General features: G+C 39.1%; 1 protein-coding gene across 5 annotated transcripts in view; it reads left to right on the top strand.

The window, feature by feature from the left end:
* Window positions 1-20,558, top strand: part of UTRN (utrophin) — a 492,724-nt gene that overhangs the window by 66,013 nt on the left and 406,153 nt on the right. For all 5 annotated transcript variants that reach the window (XM_040448951.1, XM_040448950.1, XM_040448952.1 and 2 more), the window contains exon 2: window positions 14,659-14,720. In XM_040448951.1, the coding sequence (XP_040304885.1) occupies window positions 14,659-14,720 (62 nt within the window). The remainder of the gene's footprint in view (window positions 1-14,658; window positions 14,721-20,558) is intronic.

The raw sequence follows: 20,558 nt of genomic DNA, 5'->3' as shown, positions 1-20,558 counted from the left end.
TATATATATATATATATACATGTATGTGTGTGTATATATATACATATATGCATACACACATATATATATATATACACACACACACACATATATATACACATATACACACACACACACCCTTGAGAAAGTCTAGGTGGCTTGGTGTGATCTGTCAGTGACATTTTGGTTTACATTAATCTTCTAGTTTTGTCTTCCCATCGTAATAACTGACCAGCACCCCGGTAATTTTACCTTGAAATACTTGGATTTGTTGCAAAAGTTGTATTTTAAATGATGCAACTCCCTTTTCAACAGTGTTTCCAGACTGGATAGACTAGATGGGAAGAGGTATAGTTCTATAGGCACAGTTCTTTTACATGTACTTAATCATCTCTTCAGACTGCAGTGGGAAACTCACTGGAAAGGCAGATGGAAAAGCAAATTGACCTGGAGAGTTTCATTTTTAGAAACGTGTGACCTTAATTGCACCTAGTGTAGGAGCTTGGGGTTTGGTCTCTAAGGGAGCTCTTCTTGTGTGTTGAGTGTTGGCACCTAAAATCTCTTTCCCCCCTCCCTGCCTCCCAGATCCTTCCTGTCTACATATAATTACAGATGGGTCATGTCTCCTTTTTCTCCCCACCCCCCTCCAAGGCAGGCAGACAGGCAGACAGACAGACAGACAGACAGACAGACCTTCTCTCAGCCCAGTTTATTTTTATAGTTGCCATGTTCTGTTCCCTTCCTACTTGTTTACATTAAAGTGGAGAACAGCACACCTTTGCAGAAGGCATGTTTTAAAGAAAAAAATGGCACAAAAGTATTATTTATTATAGAAATTTGAAAATATAGCTCATAAAAATAGCCTGTAAGAATCTCTCAGGATCTTAGAAATAAACTGTGCTAATATTTTACCTCTTGTCTTTCTAGTCATGTATGCATACAATATATTAACTAAACACTGTATACTCTTTAATGATCTACTTTTTATTCCTTAATATATTGTGAAAATCCTTCCATATCTTTACATCTCCTTTCTTAATATAATTTTTTAAGGTTTTATTTTTAATCTCTATACCCAACATGGGGCTCAAATTCACAGTCTCAAGATCAAGAGTCACAGGCTCCACTAATTAAAGCCAGCCAGGGGCCCCCTTAATATCATTTCTAATGGTTGTATTTATACCTGAAAATGTACTTTTGAATAATCACTATGGATGGATATTTAGATTGTTTAGAGGCTTTTTTTTTTCAATTATGACGAGTACTTTGAAGAACATTTTATTTTTATTTAAAAAAATTTATTTTAACGTTTATTTATTTTTGAGATAGAGAGAGCGCTAGCAGAGGAGGGGCAGAGTAAGAGGGAGATACAGAATCTGAAGCAGGCTCCAGGTTTCTTGCTGTCAGCACACAGCCCAACGTGGGGCTCCAACTCACGAGCTGTGAAATCATGACCTGAGCTGAAGTCGGATGCTTAACCAACTTAGCCCCCCCAGTCTTCCCTCCTTTTATTAAAAAAAATTTATTTCAGTAATCTCTACACCCGACATAGGCTCGAACTTAAGACCCCAAGATCAAGAGTCGCATGTTTCTCTGACTGAGCCAGCCAGAAGCCCCTGAAAAATACCCTTTTAAATATGTCTAAATGTGTGGGAGTCCTTAAGATAAATTTCCAGAGTTTGTGGGTCAACAGTTACATAATTTTAAAATATGTTGGTACAGGTGTTGCTTCAGGAAACTTGTAATAAGATACGTGTCTGCCAGCCCAAAGCCCGCTTCCCTGCTTCCTCACTATATTGGATGCCAGCTGGTTCCTGGTGGTCAAATTCACTATATTTCTTCAGGCATCCTTTCCCTAGCTCCTTTGGTGCTTTAACACAGTTAAGTGTGTATTTTCTTCTGAAAACTGGAGCTCCTGGGATAGTCACCTACAGGGGACTTCTCCTCACTGCTCTGGTCTTGCATTGTCACAGGCTTGCTTAACGTCTTCACCTGAATATCCTGCTAACCCCTGATTTGTTAGGTGCAGAGAACATCCTTTCTTCCCTAAGCAGTTTCTCTTCCTATGCTTCTATTTTTCTGTTTCTTCTTTTTTTAAATGGAGAGGCACTTCCACGAACCTCCATGTTGCCTCAAAGCTTGGGACTTATTTTGGCTTCTCTTCTCCTTCATTGCCCTTCAGTAATTCAGTAGTCAGGTCATGGTAACCTTACCTGTATGATTCAATACCTCTTTCATCCATCCCTTCCCTTCTAATTTCATCGCTGCTTCGCTGCTTTTGGCTTTCAGATGTCCAGCATGGGCGATTGTAGTAAGCCTCACTTTGGCTTCCTTTCTTCTAGCCTCCCTCACTATGAATCCATTTTTCATATTAAACTCACTATAGCGCACTTATGATCATGTTACTCTTTTGCTCAGAAAAAGTCAGTGGCCCACATTGTTTAAACTCTTAGCTTGGTATTAAAAATCCTCCACAATCTAGCTGCAGCCCATTTGAGAAATTCAATGAATGGCATTGCAGCTCTGATCAAACATTGGTCTGCCAGAGACGCTTCTCAGAGTTTTGTGTGTATGTCCTGTTCTTTATGCCTTGAGGACTTTGTGTGTTCTCTATTTCACAGATGTCCCAACAGTGTTTACATGCTTCAAAGATATCCATTCAAATGCAGCTTATTCCTTGCACACTCACCCCCATCAAAAAGAAATATTTTTCCTCTGCATTTATGAATGTATCTGTCCCTAACGTATTAGTTATAACTGTTTACCTGTTAACTTATGTACTTGTCTTATCCTCTCCCCACCACCACCCTTCCACGATAGCTCCGTGAAAGTACCCCTGAATCTCTTTGGGGACCGGCATAGTAGATGCTTCCTCAAATACTATCTGGTGGTTGTAAATGTCGCTGTTTCTTTGTTTTCCACAAAATAGATGAACAACTAATTTTCATTAAAAGGAAAGGTAGTAGGAAGATTTTAAGTGATGACAAATCAGCAGCTTAAGCTAATTTGTGCACAGTTGGTAATCTTTGCTTTACTTTTGCTCAGTAGCGTTAACTCCCAGGACTTAAAAGTAGGTTATGAGGGATATCGATTGTTCTGCTGTGAGGGTTGTAATGAAGGCAAGCTTCTCAACCCTGCCATGCATTGGCATTCATTAAACAATCATTATTAGCCAGCAGGCTCAAAAACAGTTCATACAGCCAGTGTCGTAAGCTTGGTAAACTCTAGTTCTCTGTCCTTCGGAAGGATGTGAAGGTTTTGGTTGAATTGAATGCAGCAGTATTCCAGGGCTGTGCCGTGCGGTGTGATGGCTGCTGTGCACTTGAACTGTGACCAGTCCGAGTGTAGATGTGCTATAAATGTAAAATACACACCAGATTTCACAAAATGTAGTAAGAAAAAGAGAGTGTAAAGTATCAGTAGTTTAAAAAATATTGAGTATAGGGGCGCCTGGGTGGCTCAGTCAGTTAAGCGACCAACTTTGGCTCAGGTCATGATCTCATGGTCCGTGAGTTGAGGCCCCACGTCAGGCTCTGTGCTGACAGCTCAGAGCCTGGAGCCTGCTCCAGATTCTGTGTCTCCCTCTCTCTCTGACCCTCCCCTGTTCATGCTCTGTCTCTCTCTCTCTCTCTCTCAAAAATAAATAAACATTAAAAAAAAATATTGAGTATATGTCAAAATGATAATATTTTGCTTGTATATAGGGTAAAGAACACATATTACTAAATTAAGTTTCCCTCCTTTTTTTAAGGCTACTAGAAAATTAAAAATTAAAAATTTTTGTATTGTATAGCTTGCATTGGCCTTTAAAAAAATTTTTTTTTTAGTCTTTATTTATTTTTGAGAGAGAAAGAGACAGACAGAATGCAAGCAGGGGAGTAACAGGGACTGGAGACACAGAATCTGAAGCAGGCTCCAGGCTCCGAGCTGTCAGCATATAGCCCGATGCGGGGCTCGAACTCATGATCAGTGAATTCATGACCTGAGTTGAAGTCGGGTGCTCAACGGACTGAGCTACCCACCCCTATAGCTTGCATTGTTCTATAGAGCAGTGCTGATTTAGAGAGAGGATTTAGTTAGACTTACAGTCAGCATTAGGCAAGTAGGATCATCGCAGCCAATGACTGAACACAGGGCCCTGAGAGATTGAGCTTCCTAGACATACTAGATTTTTATTTATTTTTAAAAAGTTTTTATTTACTTTGAGACATGGATGGAGGGAGAGAGAGAGAGAGAGAGCGCGCGCGCGCGCGCGCGCGCATGAGTGGGGGAGGTGCAGAGAGAGACGGTGAGAGAGAGAGAGAATCCCAAGCAGGCTCTGCACTGCCAGTGTGGAGCTGATGCGGGGCTTGAACCCACGAACTGGGAGATCATGACTTGAGCTGAAATCAAGAGTTGGACACTTAACTGACTGAGCCACCCAGGTGACCCCTACATTTTAATTTTTAACCAGTAGTGGGACAGGTCTGTAAAATATTTTGGCCAGTCCACATTTATTGAATGACACAAAACTCACCGGTTGGAGAGAGTGTTTCTAACCTATTAATTATGCCAATTATCGAGCACAGTAAAAGCACATTTCTCACGTTCATTAAATTAATTAGCAAAGTCTCTGGTGTTAATGGTGATGAAGATAACATAGCTTTGTAGTGGCCACCTCCAGGGTTTAGCCTTTCTGATTAAATTACAGCTTACCTTGTCTGGAGTTGTTATCCTAGGCTGGGATAGCACGAAGCCCCCCAGAGGTTTACATGCTGGAATATGCATGCTCACCTGTGGCCAGCTTTTCCTGTGGTTAAGCCTCTCCTTTACCATCTTTCCTTTCTGGACTTCCCTCCTCAACTTTACAGAAGATAGACATACCACTCCTCCTCCCCAAATCTTACTGGTCTTCATTACTGCATTACTATGCCAAACGAGAGTACAGTATTAGAATGCAAAGTAAAGGGCACTCCTTTAAGAATTATTAAAATGGTCAGTGCCTTACTGCTTCCAGAAGCAAGGTTTTGTGCCTGCCTGCCATCTGTCCGTCCGTCCATCCATCCATCCATCCATCCATCCATCCATCCATCATCCCAGAATGAGAATTTTGATGTGAGCTGTTGCCCGTTTGCCCTGGAGACACATGTGAACATGGTGTTTAAATAGAAAACTAAAGGGGCGCCTGGGTGGCGCAGTCGGTTAAGCGTCCAACTTCAGCCAGGTCACGATCTCGCGGTCTGTGAGTTCGAGCCCCGTGTCGGGCTCTGGGCTGATGGCTCAGAGCCTGGAGCCTGTTTCTGATTCTGTGCCTCCCTTTCTCTCTGCCCCTCCCCCGTTCATGCTCTGTCTCTCTCTGTCCCAAAAATAAATAAACGTTGAAAAAAAAAAATTAAAAAAAATAAATAAATAAATAGAAAACTAAAGTCAAACTTCCTTTGTGAGAAAGTCAGTCTGATTAGTTTGACAATGAGGTCTAGTTTTACCAATTAGGTAGTAGAGACATTTTCTAATAATTGCACGAGCTAAATTTGTGGCTCCTTAACAATGTGCTGGATATTATATCTTTTTAACTATTTAGATTTACCGTACATATTAATTGTCAACATAAAAATGTACATGGGAATTCTTTTAGGGGTTCATGAATAAAAATGTTTGAACACTCTGACTTTAACACAGGCACAGGATCATACTTGCTGTGTTGAAATCTTTTAAAGTATATTGCAGACATCATACAGGAAGTTTTAAGTAGAGAAAGAAAAGGTGCGGAAAGGCATGCCAGAAGAGAAGTGGTAAGAAGAGAGACTCAAATCATGTTGCGATTGCTTGAGGATGACCACACCCTTGCAACCAGGTGGGCTTTGTGGCTGAGAATTCCAAAATGGTGATCTCAACCAAGACAGGTCCAGGGAGGGGTGTTGGAAAAGAATATGCAGGGAGGCAAGAGGGAGGGAAGTTTGGATGTTTAAGAAAACAAGATGGGTGGAAGGAGGTGGTTAATGAAAATTAAGAGGAGAGGAAGAGGGGAAGAGTCTCAGCCCCCAGGATTCTCCAAATGAAGGACTCTAGTCAAGAAGGCTGGTAGTTCTGGGCATTTTGGGAATGTTCATTCTGGACTCTAAGGTTGTCTAGACTTCTGCAAGTCTAATCTTGATGAGCTGAAGAGAGTTTTTCTCTGGTTCTGGAATTCCTTGGGGTCACATTGCTCTTTGGGGGTACCTGGGGACTCTTCTGGCATGACTGAATTACAAGGCAACTCTCAAGCTTCCATGAATTGTTGTCTGGTCTTCATCTCCCTCAAGGTGCTTATATAGGCCCTGAAACACACAGAACTAAATGGAAGGAGTTCCAAAGAGGGAAGCCAGACAGTACTGCCACAGCTTTTAATTCATTGGGGTTGTTGGCTTCAGAATGCCTACAATGCTCATTCACTGATTATTTATTGCTCACTGCTTTTCAGTATATATTTTTATCTGACTGTAATGACCCAAAGTTCTAATTATAGAAGACACATGGTCTCCAGTTAAAGTTTTTCTGCCTCAGTTCTATAGAAAATAATAGCATTCCTACAAAGGAGTGTGAGGTCATATTTGGGTGCTGCAAGCATTTTTTCTTTTTCTTTCTTTTTTTTTTTTGGATTTTTCCCCACGATTTTTTGTTTGAGAAATACTATTTATTGGGTATTTTTGTTTTATTATATGGATTTATTAGGAATCTAAAAATGAATCTACCAGACTCTCTTAGATTCCTCATACTGTGGGGAAAATGAGTAATTAAAGTCAGAAAATCACTATGTGAATATTTAGCAGTCTTGAAAGGACATGGTTTTGCTCCTATTTTAGAGAGTAGAACTTGTCATGACCAAGTTTGAAGTCAGATCACTGGAATGTTTTTTCCATTCAAGAATTTTTTCCCCCATTCTCATGAACACTCATTTGCATGGATTTTCCTATATCTTGAGATATATGTTTATGAAGATTTCTGTAGACTGTAGAACATAATAGATCTTTAACTGGAATAAATTGAGGGATGAATTTCACGGATACTTTGTTTTAAAAAATCTAGCTTTTTAATCACTAAAATTACTAAAAGAATTAGTTTTCTATTGACTTTTCATGACAGTGACTCATCATCATTATGACTCACTCAGCTCTTCCTAAATAACCTCTCCTTGTACTATGACATTTCAAGTGATTTTAATAAAACTCCTTCACTGCCGGGATGAAAGTCCAAAGTGAAGTGTTTGTATTTGAAGCTTACAATTTCTGCCCCCATAAATTGAGTGCTTATTTTTTTGCATTTGCAACACATATATCTAAGATGTGAAGAGTTTTGCCAAAAGGTATTTCCAGAGAGAGAGAGTTTCAAACCATTCTGGATGCCTGTAAATCTTACAGACAGTCTTTGGGTTGACTTGAGCAGCTCTAGAAAGTGAAAGTAGGAAGACATTTCCTCCTGTATTTAACAAACTTGAATTCATCAAGTAGAAAGTAGGTAAGAGGTAAATAATCTAAAAGTAGAAGATGCTCAGGAATTATTGGTTTTATCTAATTTTGAAAATACAATCTTTGGAGAATATATTAATCGTTTTGCAGTAGTTTGGGGATGAAACGCAAAAGTGCTATCTCTGTACTCCAGTGACTTTGGAGTAGCATGCTGTTGAACTTGGGCTACTTCAGAAAGGCTTCAGGATATCTCTGAGTTTGTGGGTTTTGCTTGGTAGTTTTTGCATTTTCAAAATGCAGTCTTCTGATCAGCCTCATTAGTCATTAGAGAAATGCAAACCAAATCATGGCGTACCACTTCACACCTACTAGGATGGCTCTAATTAAAAAAAAGGAAAATAAATGTTAGTGAGGATGTAGAGAAGATGAAATCTCTGTGCATTGCTGATCGGAGTGTAAAATGGTGCAGCTGCTATGGAAAACGGTTCCTGTAGAAGACGGTTTCTCAAAAATCTAAACGTAGAGTCACCAAATAGAATCACCACATGACCCAGCAATTCCAATCCTCGGCATGGACCCAAGGGAACGGAAAGCAGGGACTTGGACAGATACTTGCACGCCACTTTTCATCGTGGCTTTACTCATGATAGCCAAAGGTAGAAACAACCCAATTGTCTATCAACAGATGAATGGATGTGGCATAGATGTATGGCATATGTGTGGCATATACATACAAGGGGATATTATTCAGCCACAAAAAGAGATGAGATTCTGACACATGCTACAACATGGATGATCCTTGAAAACATTATGCTACGTAAAATAAGCCAGACACAAAAGGACAGATACTGTATGATTCTGCTTATACGAAATATCTGCAAGAGGCAAATGCATTCAGAGAGAAAGAAGATTAGGGGTTACCAGGGAGGAGGGGGAATGGGAAGATTATTGAACTTTATTTTTTATTTATTAATAAATTTTATTTTATTTTATTTTATTTTATTTTATTTTATTTTATTTATTATAAAGTAGGCTCCACATGCAATGTGGGGCTTGAACCCATGACCCCAAGATCAAGAGTCACATGTTCTACTAACTCAGCCAGACAGGTGCCCCTGTGAATGGAGAGTTATTGCACTTTATTTATTTATTAATAAATTTATTTTATTTTATATTTTATTTTATTTTATTTTATTTATTATAAAGTAGGGTCCATGCCAAACATGGGGCTTGAACCCACGACCCCAAGATCATGCAAGTAGCACATGCTCTACTAACTCAGCTGGCCAGGTGCCCCTGTGAATGGGAGAATTATTGCTTAATGGTTATAAAGTTTCTATTTGGGCAGCTGAAAAAGTTTTGGACGTAGTGGTGATGGTCACACAACACTGTAAATGTAATTAATGTCACTGGATTATATACTTTAATATGGTTAAAGTGGCAAACTTTATTTCGTATGTATTTCACCACAACTTAAAAAATTTACTAATGTAACACACCAAAAACCTTTGAATTATAGACTTTACATGGATGAATTGCACAGTATGTGAACTATATCTGAATAAAGATGTTAAAAAAGTTTTGCAAGCAGGATAAAGGGGCATGAATTCTGAGTTGATCTCTGGTACCACCTAAGTGTGTGTTGACATGGCTAAGCTTCTAACGTGTCTAGTTTCAGGATGGGGTTTGATCAGGTGCTCTTTTTATGTACTTTCCTGCTCTTAAATGCTCTGATTCTGTGATAGTAAGACAGGTAGTTTGGGTGGGTTAGGTTGGTTTCTCTGCTGAAACAAACATTTTCCTCCAATGCTAAAAATGACAGAAATCCTAAATACAGTGCGGGTGGGGCTGTGGACTTTGGGGAATCAAAGGCTTCCAGAATTGCCATGGATTTGGGAGCAGAGTGAATGGGTCACGCTAGCAGAGCATGTGTTTGCTTAAAGAGGTTGCTTTTCAAAGAATTTGTATTTCCTTTTTTTTCTTAAGTTTATTTATTTAGAGGGGAGGGGAGAGGGTCAGAGAGAAAGGAGAGAGAGAATCCCAAACAGGCTCTGTGCTGTCAGTGTGGAGCCCAAAGTGGGGCTTGATCTCATGAACCGTGAGATCATGACCTGAGCTGAAATCAAGAGTCGGATGCTTAACCAACTGAGCCAGTCAGGTGCCCCAAGAATCTATATTTTCTTAAAAAAACATTTTTGAGCATGTATTTCTAACTCTGTACTCATCTTTTTATGGGTATAAACAGTTTTCAGGACTGAAAACTTTCTAATGTTTGGATTATTTTAGAATTACTCCTTTAACATTGTATGTGAAAACCCTCTGTGTTTTCTCATAGATATGCAATTATGTTTAATTAAATATGCTCTTTTTTGCTAGGGATTTAATCTGAGCCTTTTCTTATTCTGTCTAGAATGCCCGTCTTCTTCTTCTTGTTCTTCTTCTTGTTCTTCTTCTTCAATGTTTATTTACTTTTGAGAGAGAGGGAAAGACAGAGGCATGAGCAGAGTGGAGGAGGGGCAGAGAGAGGGAGACAGAATCTGAAGCAGGCTCCAAGCTCTGAGCTGTCAGCACAGAGCACGACATGGGGCTTGAACTCACAGACTGCGAGATCACGACCTGAGCCAAAGTTGGATGCTCAACCAACTGAGCCACCCAGGTGCCCCAAGAATGCCCTTCATCTTTGCATGAACCAGACTTCATCTGTCCTCCAAGTTATATTTTAAATGTCTTTTTTTCCCCCATGAAACTCTGACTTCTGCATACTTGAAGTTCATTGACTGAACACAGACTCAGGAGTTTGTGGGACCTGGTTCCATTTGTGACTGTCACTTACAAAGTGGATGGTGCTTGGCAATTCATTGAACTTTCGTCCCTGGATCACAGGCTTCTTATGTGAAACGTGGGGTTGTTTTCCCGTTATTCTCACTTCACCCATCCCCACATCTCCTAAAGAGTCCATCGACTTGTTTTTTGCTTTTTATAGAGTGAAGCGAAAGTTTGTTTCAAATGCAGTTTTTAAAAAGCTTTAATAACTTCAAAGTGTAAATGTGATAAATTTACAAAGATAACATGTGAAATGTTAATTATCTAAACTTCTCAATATACTTAGGTAATTCTGACAATTTTGAAAAGCACACGTTAAGGGTTTTTTTCAGGCCCTCTGAGGGCGTCAGATTTTGAAACAAATTTGGAGTTGACACAGTCTGATTGAGAGCAGTCTGTCTCCTCTTGTCTCTGTGTGTTTACACAGTTGTAATCTTTGTCAGATTATTCATAATATTTACATATTTCCATGTGCCGTTGTCATGCATATTGTTTCAATAAGGAATTGATCGTGTCCAGAGGCCGATAAAGTGGGTGTGAGACAACGACAGAGCTCGCTGAGCCTTGGTAGTAGGTTTCTTTGGGCTTGATTAAATAAATGCACTACCCAGAAAAAGTAGAAGTGGGAGTGTGGTCTGAAATGCTTTCATTGCTTTCGAAATAATCTCTTCTGCTAATGAGAAACTGGCTTTCTAGGGCGAGTTGCATTTCATGAGAGGCTTTAATAAAGCCAATCCAAGTTTTAAATCATCCAGGAAGACATTTCTCTTTTGGCTTAAAGTCTAGGGACTTCTTTTCTCAATAGCTGCATTTTATGGAACTCACGTTATTGCCAGCCAATTGGACACTCTTCAGTTGCTTTGAAAGATGTACCGGGGGATAATGCTTTCTCTCTAATAGTAGTCGAATTTTAATGGTGGTATACATGTTCCTAGGACTTGTGTGTTTCCATAAGGGAAACAAGTCCTAATTTTTCCGCCACCTTTCCAATTTAGGATTTAAATTGAGATTTGTTGCTACATTCTGCTGAAAGAAGTTTTGATACGCATTTGAGCTGGTGAAGTGAAAAAAATATTGCAAGCCAGTTTCCTGGAAGATTTATCAGGCAGTTTTGTTGATGTTTCTTGCTTCACTTCTCTTACCCATCACAGAAATAAAATTCCAGGCTAGGCAGCAGCAAAGGCCCTTGGATCTGTGTGAGCATGTCAAAAGCATTTTAAGAAGAGCAAAATATTTTAGAGGAAGAATTTGGAAAATCAGCCTTAAGGGATTTAACACATTTTTCTTCTCCTAATTCAGTCCCGTGTTTGTCCCTGTAAGGGAAGAAAGGTCATTAATGGATAAGATTTGCTAAGCACCAAAAGACTTTCAGAAACTAAAGGTTTTCTTGAATACAAATCTAAAGAAAATGCTTGTTTGGAAACTGGAATGAATGTATTTAGAGTGTAAATTATGCTAACTTATTTATATAAAATAATCCTGTTCTATGTAAGATTGTGTTGTCCATTTGCATGTTTTTATTTTGGAGAAATTTAATGATGGATTGGCTTGGTAATGGACAGCTGAACAACTTCGAGACTTTGGAAGTTTTGTATACATTTCTAGGAGGGCCAAAATGATCGATCAGAAATGCATGGCTGAGATCTTCAGTTGTCTTGCTACCACTTTGCTAGCATATTTTCAACTCCCAGAGCAGGACCTGGGCTGGGATTGTCACCTTAATTGTTGTGCAGAGGGCAGTTCTCTAGTAAGTGTTCCAAATTTGTTACATTTTAATCTCATAATTTAAAAGCTACAGGCTAATTCTAGTTCTTTTACTGAATTCCTCTCTAGTAGAAAATAAGGGGTGTGTGTGTGTGTGTGTGTGTGTGTGTGTGTGTGTGTGATTGAAAAAGGGGAAATGTGAACTAAAAGCCTTATTGATATATGAACTTTTTCCTTCCCTTTTTTAACTGTATCAGGAAAATGAATACAGATGAGTGTTTATATAAATTTGGGAGTATTTTTGAAATGTTTGGATGCTGAATAATTTTTCTTTACAACCTCATACTTTATTTCATATTGGTTACTTAGACTCATATTCAAACTTTGATTTGACCAAAAGATCAAATATATTATAGAAACATTAACTTATTTTTATAAACATCTCCATATGGCAGGAGTCTATTTTTAGAATTTGATTTCATTTTTTATGTGATAAAGTTGAAAAATCTTACTTATCATTTGGTAAGGTGTGGACACTCATTTCTTTGTCCAGTGTATATCTGTAGAGGAACCTGTGAAGTATTAAATATTTTAATATGGTTTTGAAAATAAGAAGGTTAAGTGCTCAGGAAAGAGGATAAGGGAAAACAGTATTTATTAATATTAATCCCTTAGAATTTTCCCCATTTTTATGGCAAAAATATTTGAAGTTGTAAAATGTAATGAAATTAGGAGAATTTAATATTTGTGACTTTTATATGTATTTTTGTTAAGAGCCTGGTGGAATCATTTGTATGTTAAAATTTACAAAAATAAATCCAAAGGTTAATGGGATAAATAGTTAGACTTTCTCAGTGCTCTGAACACTGATATTTAACATTATATTCCTCTTGGCGGGGCTAGTATAGTGCTCACTGCAGGTTGATGTATGTGGCTACCTTATATTCTGCGTATAATCTCAGTTCTGTCCCTCTTGGGTGTGATTGCAAGGTGGGGGCATTCAGAGTGTGTAAGCAAGTCCTCTTGGTTAATAAATGGCTTATATGTGGCATTGATCGATGGTAGAAAGCCTGAAATCAGGTCTGATGCTGACTGCATTGTCCTTTCTGGAAGGAAGGCCACCTCGCAGTGCAATTAACATCAAGAAGGTTCTGAGACAACAGTTTTGTTTTTCATCCAGTTGCTCCCTTTGTGTCTCAGAGTCAGTCTCCAATTACCTTTATGGATGTGTAAAAATGCAGTTGTTCCTGGAGCTGCTGCTACAGTATTTATTTCAGGAATGACCTTTTAATTGCAAACTCTCCTTCCAGAAGAGGGTAAGGACCAGAGATATCACAAACTTGGTGAAGTAGTGGCTGAACTTCTAATGACGCTGTTAGGGATGAGTGGGGAGGTCTGTGTTGAAGGCAGCCCTTTGAAATTGATGCACAGAGGGCAGAGCATACTTGGGCCTCTGTGTTATTATTTTGCTGTTATGATGTGGGAGGCAGCCTGGCAGTATGGATGGAACCGGGACAGGCAGTGTATTTATACAGACAGGCAGAACCGCAGCTTTCTACGCTGTTCCAGATACTCCCGAGGCAGCTTTCAGAACCAGTTAGAGATTGTTAATGTGCTGTGCTGTAGGCTTTAAGCCAACAGTGACTTGCTGGTTGTAATAGAGAAGGGGGCGGGGGGGGGGGGGGGAGTGGGCAATTGAAGAGTATATGATTAGGAGTTACCGAAAGGGTAGAATGGATGTTTATCTGCCATATTTACACGTATTCTGTAGTAATAATTATAGCAATAACGATAACAAAGAGCTCAATGCCAGCTCTTTGCTAAATATTCTCCGGTCATATTCACCAATCTTTACAATGCCCTTGCAAGCTGGGTGGTATTTATTATCTCTATTTTACAAGTGAGAACTCTGAGGAGAGGAGGCATTGTAATGACTTACCCAAGGTCACACACAAAGTGGACTGGGATATGGAGGCCTATTGTGTTCTGTAGCCTATGTATCAAATGGTTTCCTTGTACTTAACTAAATCACGCTGCTTATCTTCAAGAAGTTCAAGATACTGTAGCTTTTAAGGTCAATTTTTATTTTTTCTGGCTTGGAAGATGAATTTATAATCAAAACCAAAGTTGATCATTTTCTAAAACGGCTCTGATTTCTCTACTTGTAAAATACGGAGGTTGTATTTATAGATCAACATCATTAAAACCTTGTCATGTCAGTCTTACTACAGGAAAACAGCTTGTGGAATAAGTAACCTTATACTAGTTTTTGTTCTGGAGGGTGTAGGACCTTGTATGAAGAGGAAGAAGATCATGAGCGTCTTTGTTTTTAGTGGATAACTTCGATTTTTGTTTGGGACGTGCTGATGTCTTTATCTTGCTGAAATTATGCTTAGAGAAAATGCAACAGAAAGTATTATGTATAACAGGGTGAAAGTGAAGTGCTGGTTCTGTCCCACACATGTGGATTTAATGGTTGGCGGTGATATCCCCAGGCTTAGGGATGGACGGGAGGGCCAGCTCCCTGGGGAAGGTGCCTGGCCCTTCCTCTGCTGCAGGCATTAGCCAACTCCGTCAGCCATCATCTGTCTTAGCTGTGGATCATTGTGCCTCATGAACTACTAATAGAACTGCTATTTTAAACTCTCCCTGATGGGGATGATTGTATTTGGTACTCTAAAGGTACAAACTTTCATTCTTTTCCCTTCTCTCCTTTTCCCTGCCACAGATGAACACAATGACGTGCAGAAGAAAACGTTCACCAAATGGATTAATGCTCGATTTTCAAAGGTAACAGAGACTTTCAAACACTTTATGGTGATTCAAATGCCTCTTTCTGATTGATGGAGTTTGGTTGGAAGTACAGTGAATTTTGCCATGAAATGTGACCCAACTTTAGAAGTCTTCTGAGTATGCAGATACATTTATACTTTCTTTATTTATACGTTCTTTATTCTCTTCTCCAATATGTTTAAGATTTAATGGTGTAAACACCTTCATGGTAATAAACAGCTCTAATTTATTTTTACCTGGCATTCTCCAGATATATGCCAATAGTTTGCTGCTTCTGATACTGTGAATCCTGGATACATTTAGGAAATGAATATATCATTGGGCAAATTTTGTGTTCATTTTGCTAGACAGAAGATGATTTCACTTTGCCTAGTGAAAATCAAATTATTATTCAGGCAGCTTTTCTACCCTGTGCAGAAACGCTTAGGGATTTTTAATACCTGTGGATGTGGCTAATAGTGTTTATCTGCATTGTGGTCCCCCCCGCCCCGCTTTTTTTTTTTTTTTTTTTGGTGAACTTCTTCACTTCTTTCCCCAGGGATCCACTCTTTCTCAGCATTTCTAACCACTTGGAACATAATCCGTGGTTTGAGTGATATTCCTTTTAGGGGCAAAGCAAACTGAAAGAGAAATTGGCAGTGTTGTTTTCAAACTTGTAATTATCCATTGGTTATTGACATTGGAATTTGGTCCTCTAAGTTTGAAGTGGGAGGAAAATTTTCAGGACAGCATGACAGAAAAGTGGGTGACAAAGGTTTCTCGGAGAAACATAATCATGGTCTTTTAAATAGTCAGAAAACTACTTTATTATTATTATTTTTAAGAGGGAGGGAGAGAGAGAGAGAGAGAGAGGAGAGAGAGAATGCATTACCTGTAGGATAGGGGCAGAAGGAGAAAGACTCCCAAATAGGCTCCACGCTCAGTTCAGAGCCCAGCTCGGGGCTTAATTCCACAATCCTGAGATCATGATCTGAGCTGAAATAAAGAGTCAGATGCTCAACCGACTGAGCCACCCAGGCACCCCAAAAGCTACTTTAATTAAGAGTTATTATTTTCACACTTTTCTCTTTGAGAAGATTGCAGAGGTCAGGACCATAAACATTGGTATTTCTTTGAGGCGAGGTGAGAATGTTTTAGATTACTTTTAGCAGCAGCAGGGTTTGAAAATTGTTCCACATCCCAATAATTACGGGTGATTATTTGATTGCAAGTGTTTCCTTTGGTTTTGCAAGTTTGTGTTGAGGGATGTTTTTATTTTGCCTCTGAGAACGTAAGTGTTGTGAAAACTGACTTTGATAGAAGGATCAAGAATACAGAAGTGCTTGCATAATTGGTGGTTTTATGTGTAGGATTATTCCAGAGCAGACACAGGTATTTAGGGGGAAATTTTAACTTGTTCTGTTTAGAGACGTAGGTAAGTAACATCCTGGGTGCTTTGGATTTGGCATTATTCAAAACTTTTGAAGTATTCATCTACATGTGACCATGAGAGAGTCTGGATATGAGATACTTTATTCCACTGGTTTTATGAGTGGCCAGATACGTAAGATCATCTACCCTGATTGTTATTGAGGATGATATGGCCATTTCTAGGTGGAGCAAGTTAAGCAGACCTACTTTTTAGCAGCTTAATATAGTCATTGGGAAAGAATTACAGTAGAGCTGATTTTAAAGATCGTTTGAAAGCATCGTAGTCTTCATAGACCTGTGTTTTGGGGACATTTGAAACGGGGCAAATTACTTTTGCCCCTAGTTACAAGAATGGAGAGAAACAGTGCAATAGGGCATGGAAAGGTGGAGGGTAGGAGAATAGAGGTGACAATTGAGAAAGAAGAATTGAACATGTTTAACTTGATGGGTATCGCCACGAATTTGGCTCAGGCAAGATAGCACCTCAGAGTGTGGGACAGACTGTTGAATGGGAGCATCTCCCAGTAGATCTGCTTAATCTCCAGGCCCAGAGCCATCAGTGATGCAAGGCTGGCACCAAAGCTGTACCTCGTACCCCGTGTGGCCGAAGTAGTCCTTCTCTAAACTTTAAAACTTTCCTCACTGCAGTTACTGTCCCTTGACTTTTTCTCCATTGGGCAGTTCTCAGTGTCTTTTGAGCATTTGGCTCATGTATCTGAATTTTCTCAAGAAATAGCTCAGTGTTTATCACTGGTCATTAACATCTTTAAAAAGACCTGAAATGACACAAAGTCGAGTACTACCAGAATTGTTTACTTAATGAACTTGATCTTTAAATTTGTACATTTATAATGTGTATATTATTCTGTAATATTAAGTGAGGGTTTTAAGCCCCATGTAAATTATTTGCCCCAGGAAGGTTGTAATTATTGCCAGGATGGTGAAGAGACCAGGTAATTATTATCATTTTTAACATTTTTAACATTTCAACAGTTTCAGTTATGTAAACTGACACAGAAGCTAAACGCTTATTTTGTTTGGAGAAAAAGTATCAAAAGGAGAGCTGACCCTGGGAACATTTCCTTTCAGATGACTTCTAGTAAAAAATCAAAGTAGAAGGAAAATTTGATGGTTCTAGAACACACTTACCAAAGGAATGGTGAATATTTCGATATAAAAAGATAGAGGGTTCATGGCAGTGGCATTGAACTTCATCCACATTTTTTCTTTCCTCTGGCTGTCTTAAGTCCATAAATCAGATTGCTTCCACACTGGTGATCAGGAAAGGGAATAGCAAATTTCTAGGCTGGGAGATTTCCAAAGACTCCCCATACAGCTTTATTCCACTGTGCTGGGAGAAGGTGGTTATTTGGGCATTGTGTCACTAGGTAATCCAGAGGCTTGCATGAGGAAAAAAAAGTCCTGTTGAAGAGAATGAATTTGATTTCATTTATTTCTTATCCATGTCCTTTGGTATATTGTGAAGTTTAAAATAGAATTATTGATTGAGTCTGCTGCTTCCCTGCAGCACGGGTCTCTTTCCAGAGCAGTAGAGCCCTTGTGTTGAAAAATGCAAACAGACACTTGACAGCATCATCTGCCATTTAGGAATTTATTTTGAATTCTATCCCTGGATATTTCCCTCATGGTCCTCTCCCCAGCCCATCTCAAACACCAACTCTTGTTGATTCTACTACCTACATATATTCAAAATGTCTATTTCCCTCCATCTTTTTAAAAAAATTTTTTTTAAACATTTATTTATTTTTGAGGGTGAGAGAGACAGAGCATGAGCAGGGGAGGGGCAGAGAGAGAGAGAGAGAGAGAGAGAGAGAGAGAGAGAGAGACAGAATCCGAAGCAGGCTCCAGACTCCGAGCTGTCAGCACAGAGCCCCATGCGGGGCTCGAACCCACAAGCTGAGATCATGACCTGAGCCGAAGTCGGATGCTCAACCGACTGAGCCACCCAGGCGCCCCTCCCTCCATCTTTTTGACACCACTTTTTGCCAACTCACTATTATCTGAGTTAGGAAAAAACGTGAAAGACTTTAAGATGGGTTGAAAGATTAGTAGGAGTCCTGTCAGCTCAGACATCTGGCTCATTGCCTTCCCTTATCTTTGAGCTACTCTGCAACTCTGAGAGTTGTAGAAAACAGATAATAACACAAACGATTCTTATCCATAAAAATGCAAAGTAGGTGGAATGCAATTGATTACTATCCCTTGAATAGACCTGTTTTGCATCTATTGCAAATTTATTTCCACTTTCCTTTATTGCATGTAAACAACATGTGGTCTTTTGAATTCTCCTTTGCACTGGTTATAACACCATACTGGTTCTCTCGTTAATTAATGAGTTGAAGCCTTTGACACGTGTTGATATTACACGTGCATGAGAGTCATGATTTTACGGTTTTTGAAAATTATCCCTGAACATGTTGTCATAATCTGCCAGCTGGTTCTACCTTGCCAGGCTTCGCCTTATCCATTCCCTTCCTTCTACTTTCTACAGAGTAGCAGGAGTGATCTTCAAGTGTAAGCCTGAATGCCTTTTTCTCTTCAGCTAAATCTTTCAGTGGCTGTCCATTGTTCTTGGCGTTTAAGACCCTAAATCGTTGAGCCTTCCAATTTACTCCTGATTGCATTTCGCTTTACTCTCGCTTCCTCGTTATGCTCTGGCCATTGCGATGAGCCTTCTCATGGCCTCTACCCTGGCTCTTTCCGTCATCGTTTCCTGGCCAACTCCTCTTATTTCTTGCCTGAGCTTAAATGTCATTTCCCGAGGGACACCTTTTCGGAGCTTCCAGACTAGGGTAGATATGCTCTGTACTCTTAAAGCATTATCCTTTGATGCACTTATCATAAGTGTATTTTAAATAGTTACATCTGAGAATATTTGCTTCTCCTCTCTGAGATAGTGATTTGCTCTGTGGGTGCAGGGATTGCCTATTTTGTTCACTGGCACCACTTCTAGCATTTAAAAAGCACCCAATGAGCATTTATAGACTTAATAGATTAGTGAATAACAATGGCAGAAACATACTAAAATGCCTAATACTTTATATCCATAAACCGGTTGGAGGTGGTTATATTGGAAAGAGGTAGGAGTATAGAATTGAGTGCAAAATAGCATAAATTGTGTTATTTCATGGATATGAATACATTTTGCTGTATTTACTCACAAAAATAGACAAACAAACCTAGCTATGCAATTTCCTTATTTACCTGTTTTTTGGAGTTGTGCTGGAAAGATTGTTAAATCACCATTTGGATTTATACATATGATTCTCACATTTGCTGCATAGGATTCTTCAAATAGAATCCTCCTATTAAATTTGGTGATGAAAAATGAGATTTAAACCCTAAAATCAGCTCAATTCATTCCTTGATAAGGGATTTGGTAAAGAGCTTGAGAATATTGCGTAATACGGATCTAAAACCATCCTGTGATTTTTTTTTCACTATATAAAGAAATATGATAGCTAAGACAGCATTCACTATAAATATATATTCTTTTTGCTGAAAATCCTTGTTAATATGTTACAGAGATATGCTTTGGAGTTTGGGAATCCTGAGAAGTCACATAGCATAGAATAATTTACGGTTGTTGGATTTGAAAAAGTTATGAAGGGCTCACAAGAAAATGATTATCTAAAGGAGCTAAGAGTTAGGAAATTTAACACTTATTCCTGGATGTGCTGCTCATTTATTTATGACCTCAGGCAAATTATTAGCCAGTTTTTCCAGGTCACTTGGTTTTTATTCCTTTAGCTATAAAACACACTTGATCATAATTACTTGCCTCATATTGCGCAGAAATATTGAGGCATTATTGTGAAACATTATAGGAGATTGCAGTTACTTAGGAATGCTAAATTAAGACCCTCTCAGGTAATCCTAACTTGCGGTACCCCTGGTCTGTGCTACACATATATTTTAGAACAGAAATGGAAAAAAAGCATTGGCTCATTAAGCCCACTTTATTCCATTGTCTGGTGGGTAAAGCTTGAGTGTTTTGTTCCTTCTAATTTTAAAAGCCTCTGGTTTGTTAGGGGGCCCGGTCTCCCTGGGGAGGCAGCTATGGGCTCATTGCTTCACCGCTGGGAACTTTTTTCTGCCGCCCAGCCTGCATTTTCTTTGGCTGACTTTCAGAGCTGCTCATCTGGCAGAGCTGAGACGTACAAATTGCAGAAGCTCTTTTATCAGTTTGGTGAGGTGATTCTCAAACGTGGTTTAACAAATAAAGGTTAGGCAGAGAATATGCAGACTTAAAAATGCTGAACTTCAGTTTGGGCAGATTTCTGCCTTTCCCTTTTCGAAGACAAAGAAGTGCAAAGTTTTCATATACATCACAAAATCACAGAACTTGAAATTTAAATTGATGGAGCATAAAGGAGGAAGTCCCTGAAGCGTTTTTTTTTTTTT

This window comes from Herpailurus yagouaroundi, unplaced genomic scaffold (assembly GCF_014898765.1).
Source record: "Herpailurus yagouaroundi ecotype Mexico unplaced genomic scaffold, PumYag 198, whole genome shotgun sequence".
Classification (NCBI taxonomy): Eukaryota; Metazoa; Chordata; class Mammalia; order Carnivora; family Felidae; genus Herpailurus; species Herpailurus yagouaroundi.
Note: the sequence above shows the minus strand (reverse complement) of the source record. Positions and strands in the feature narration are given on the sequence as shown.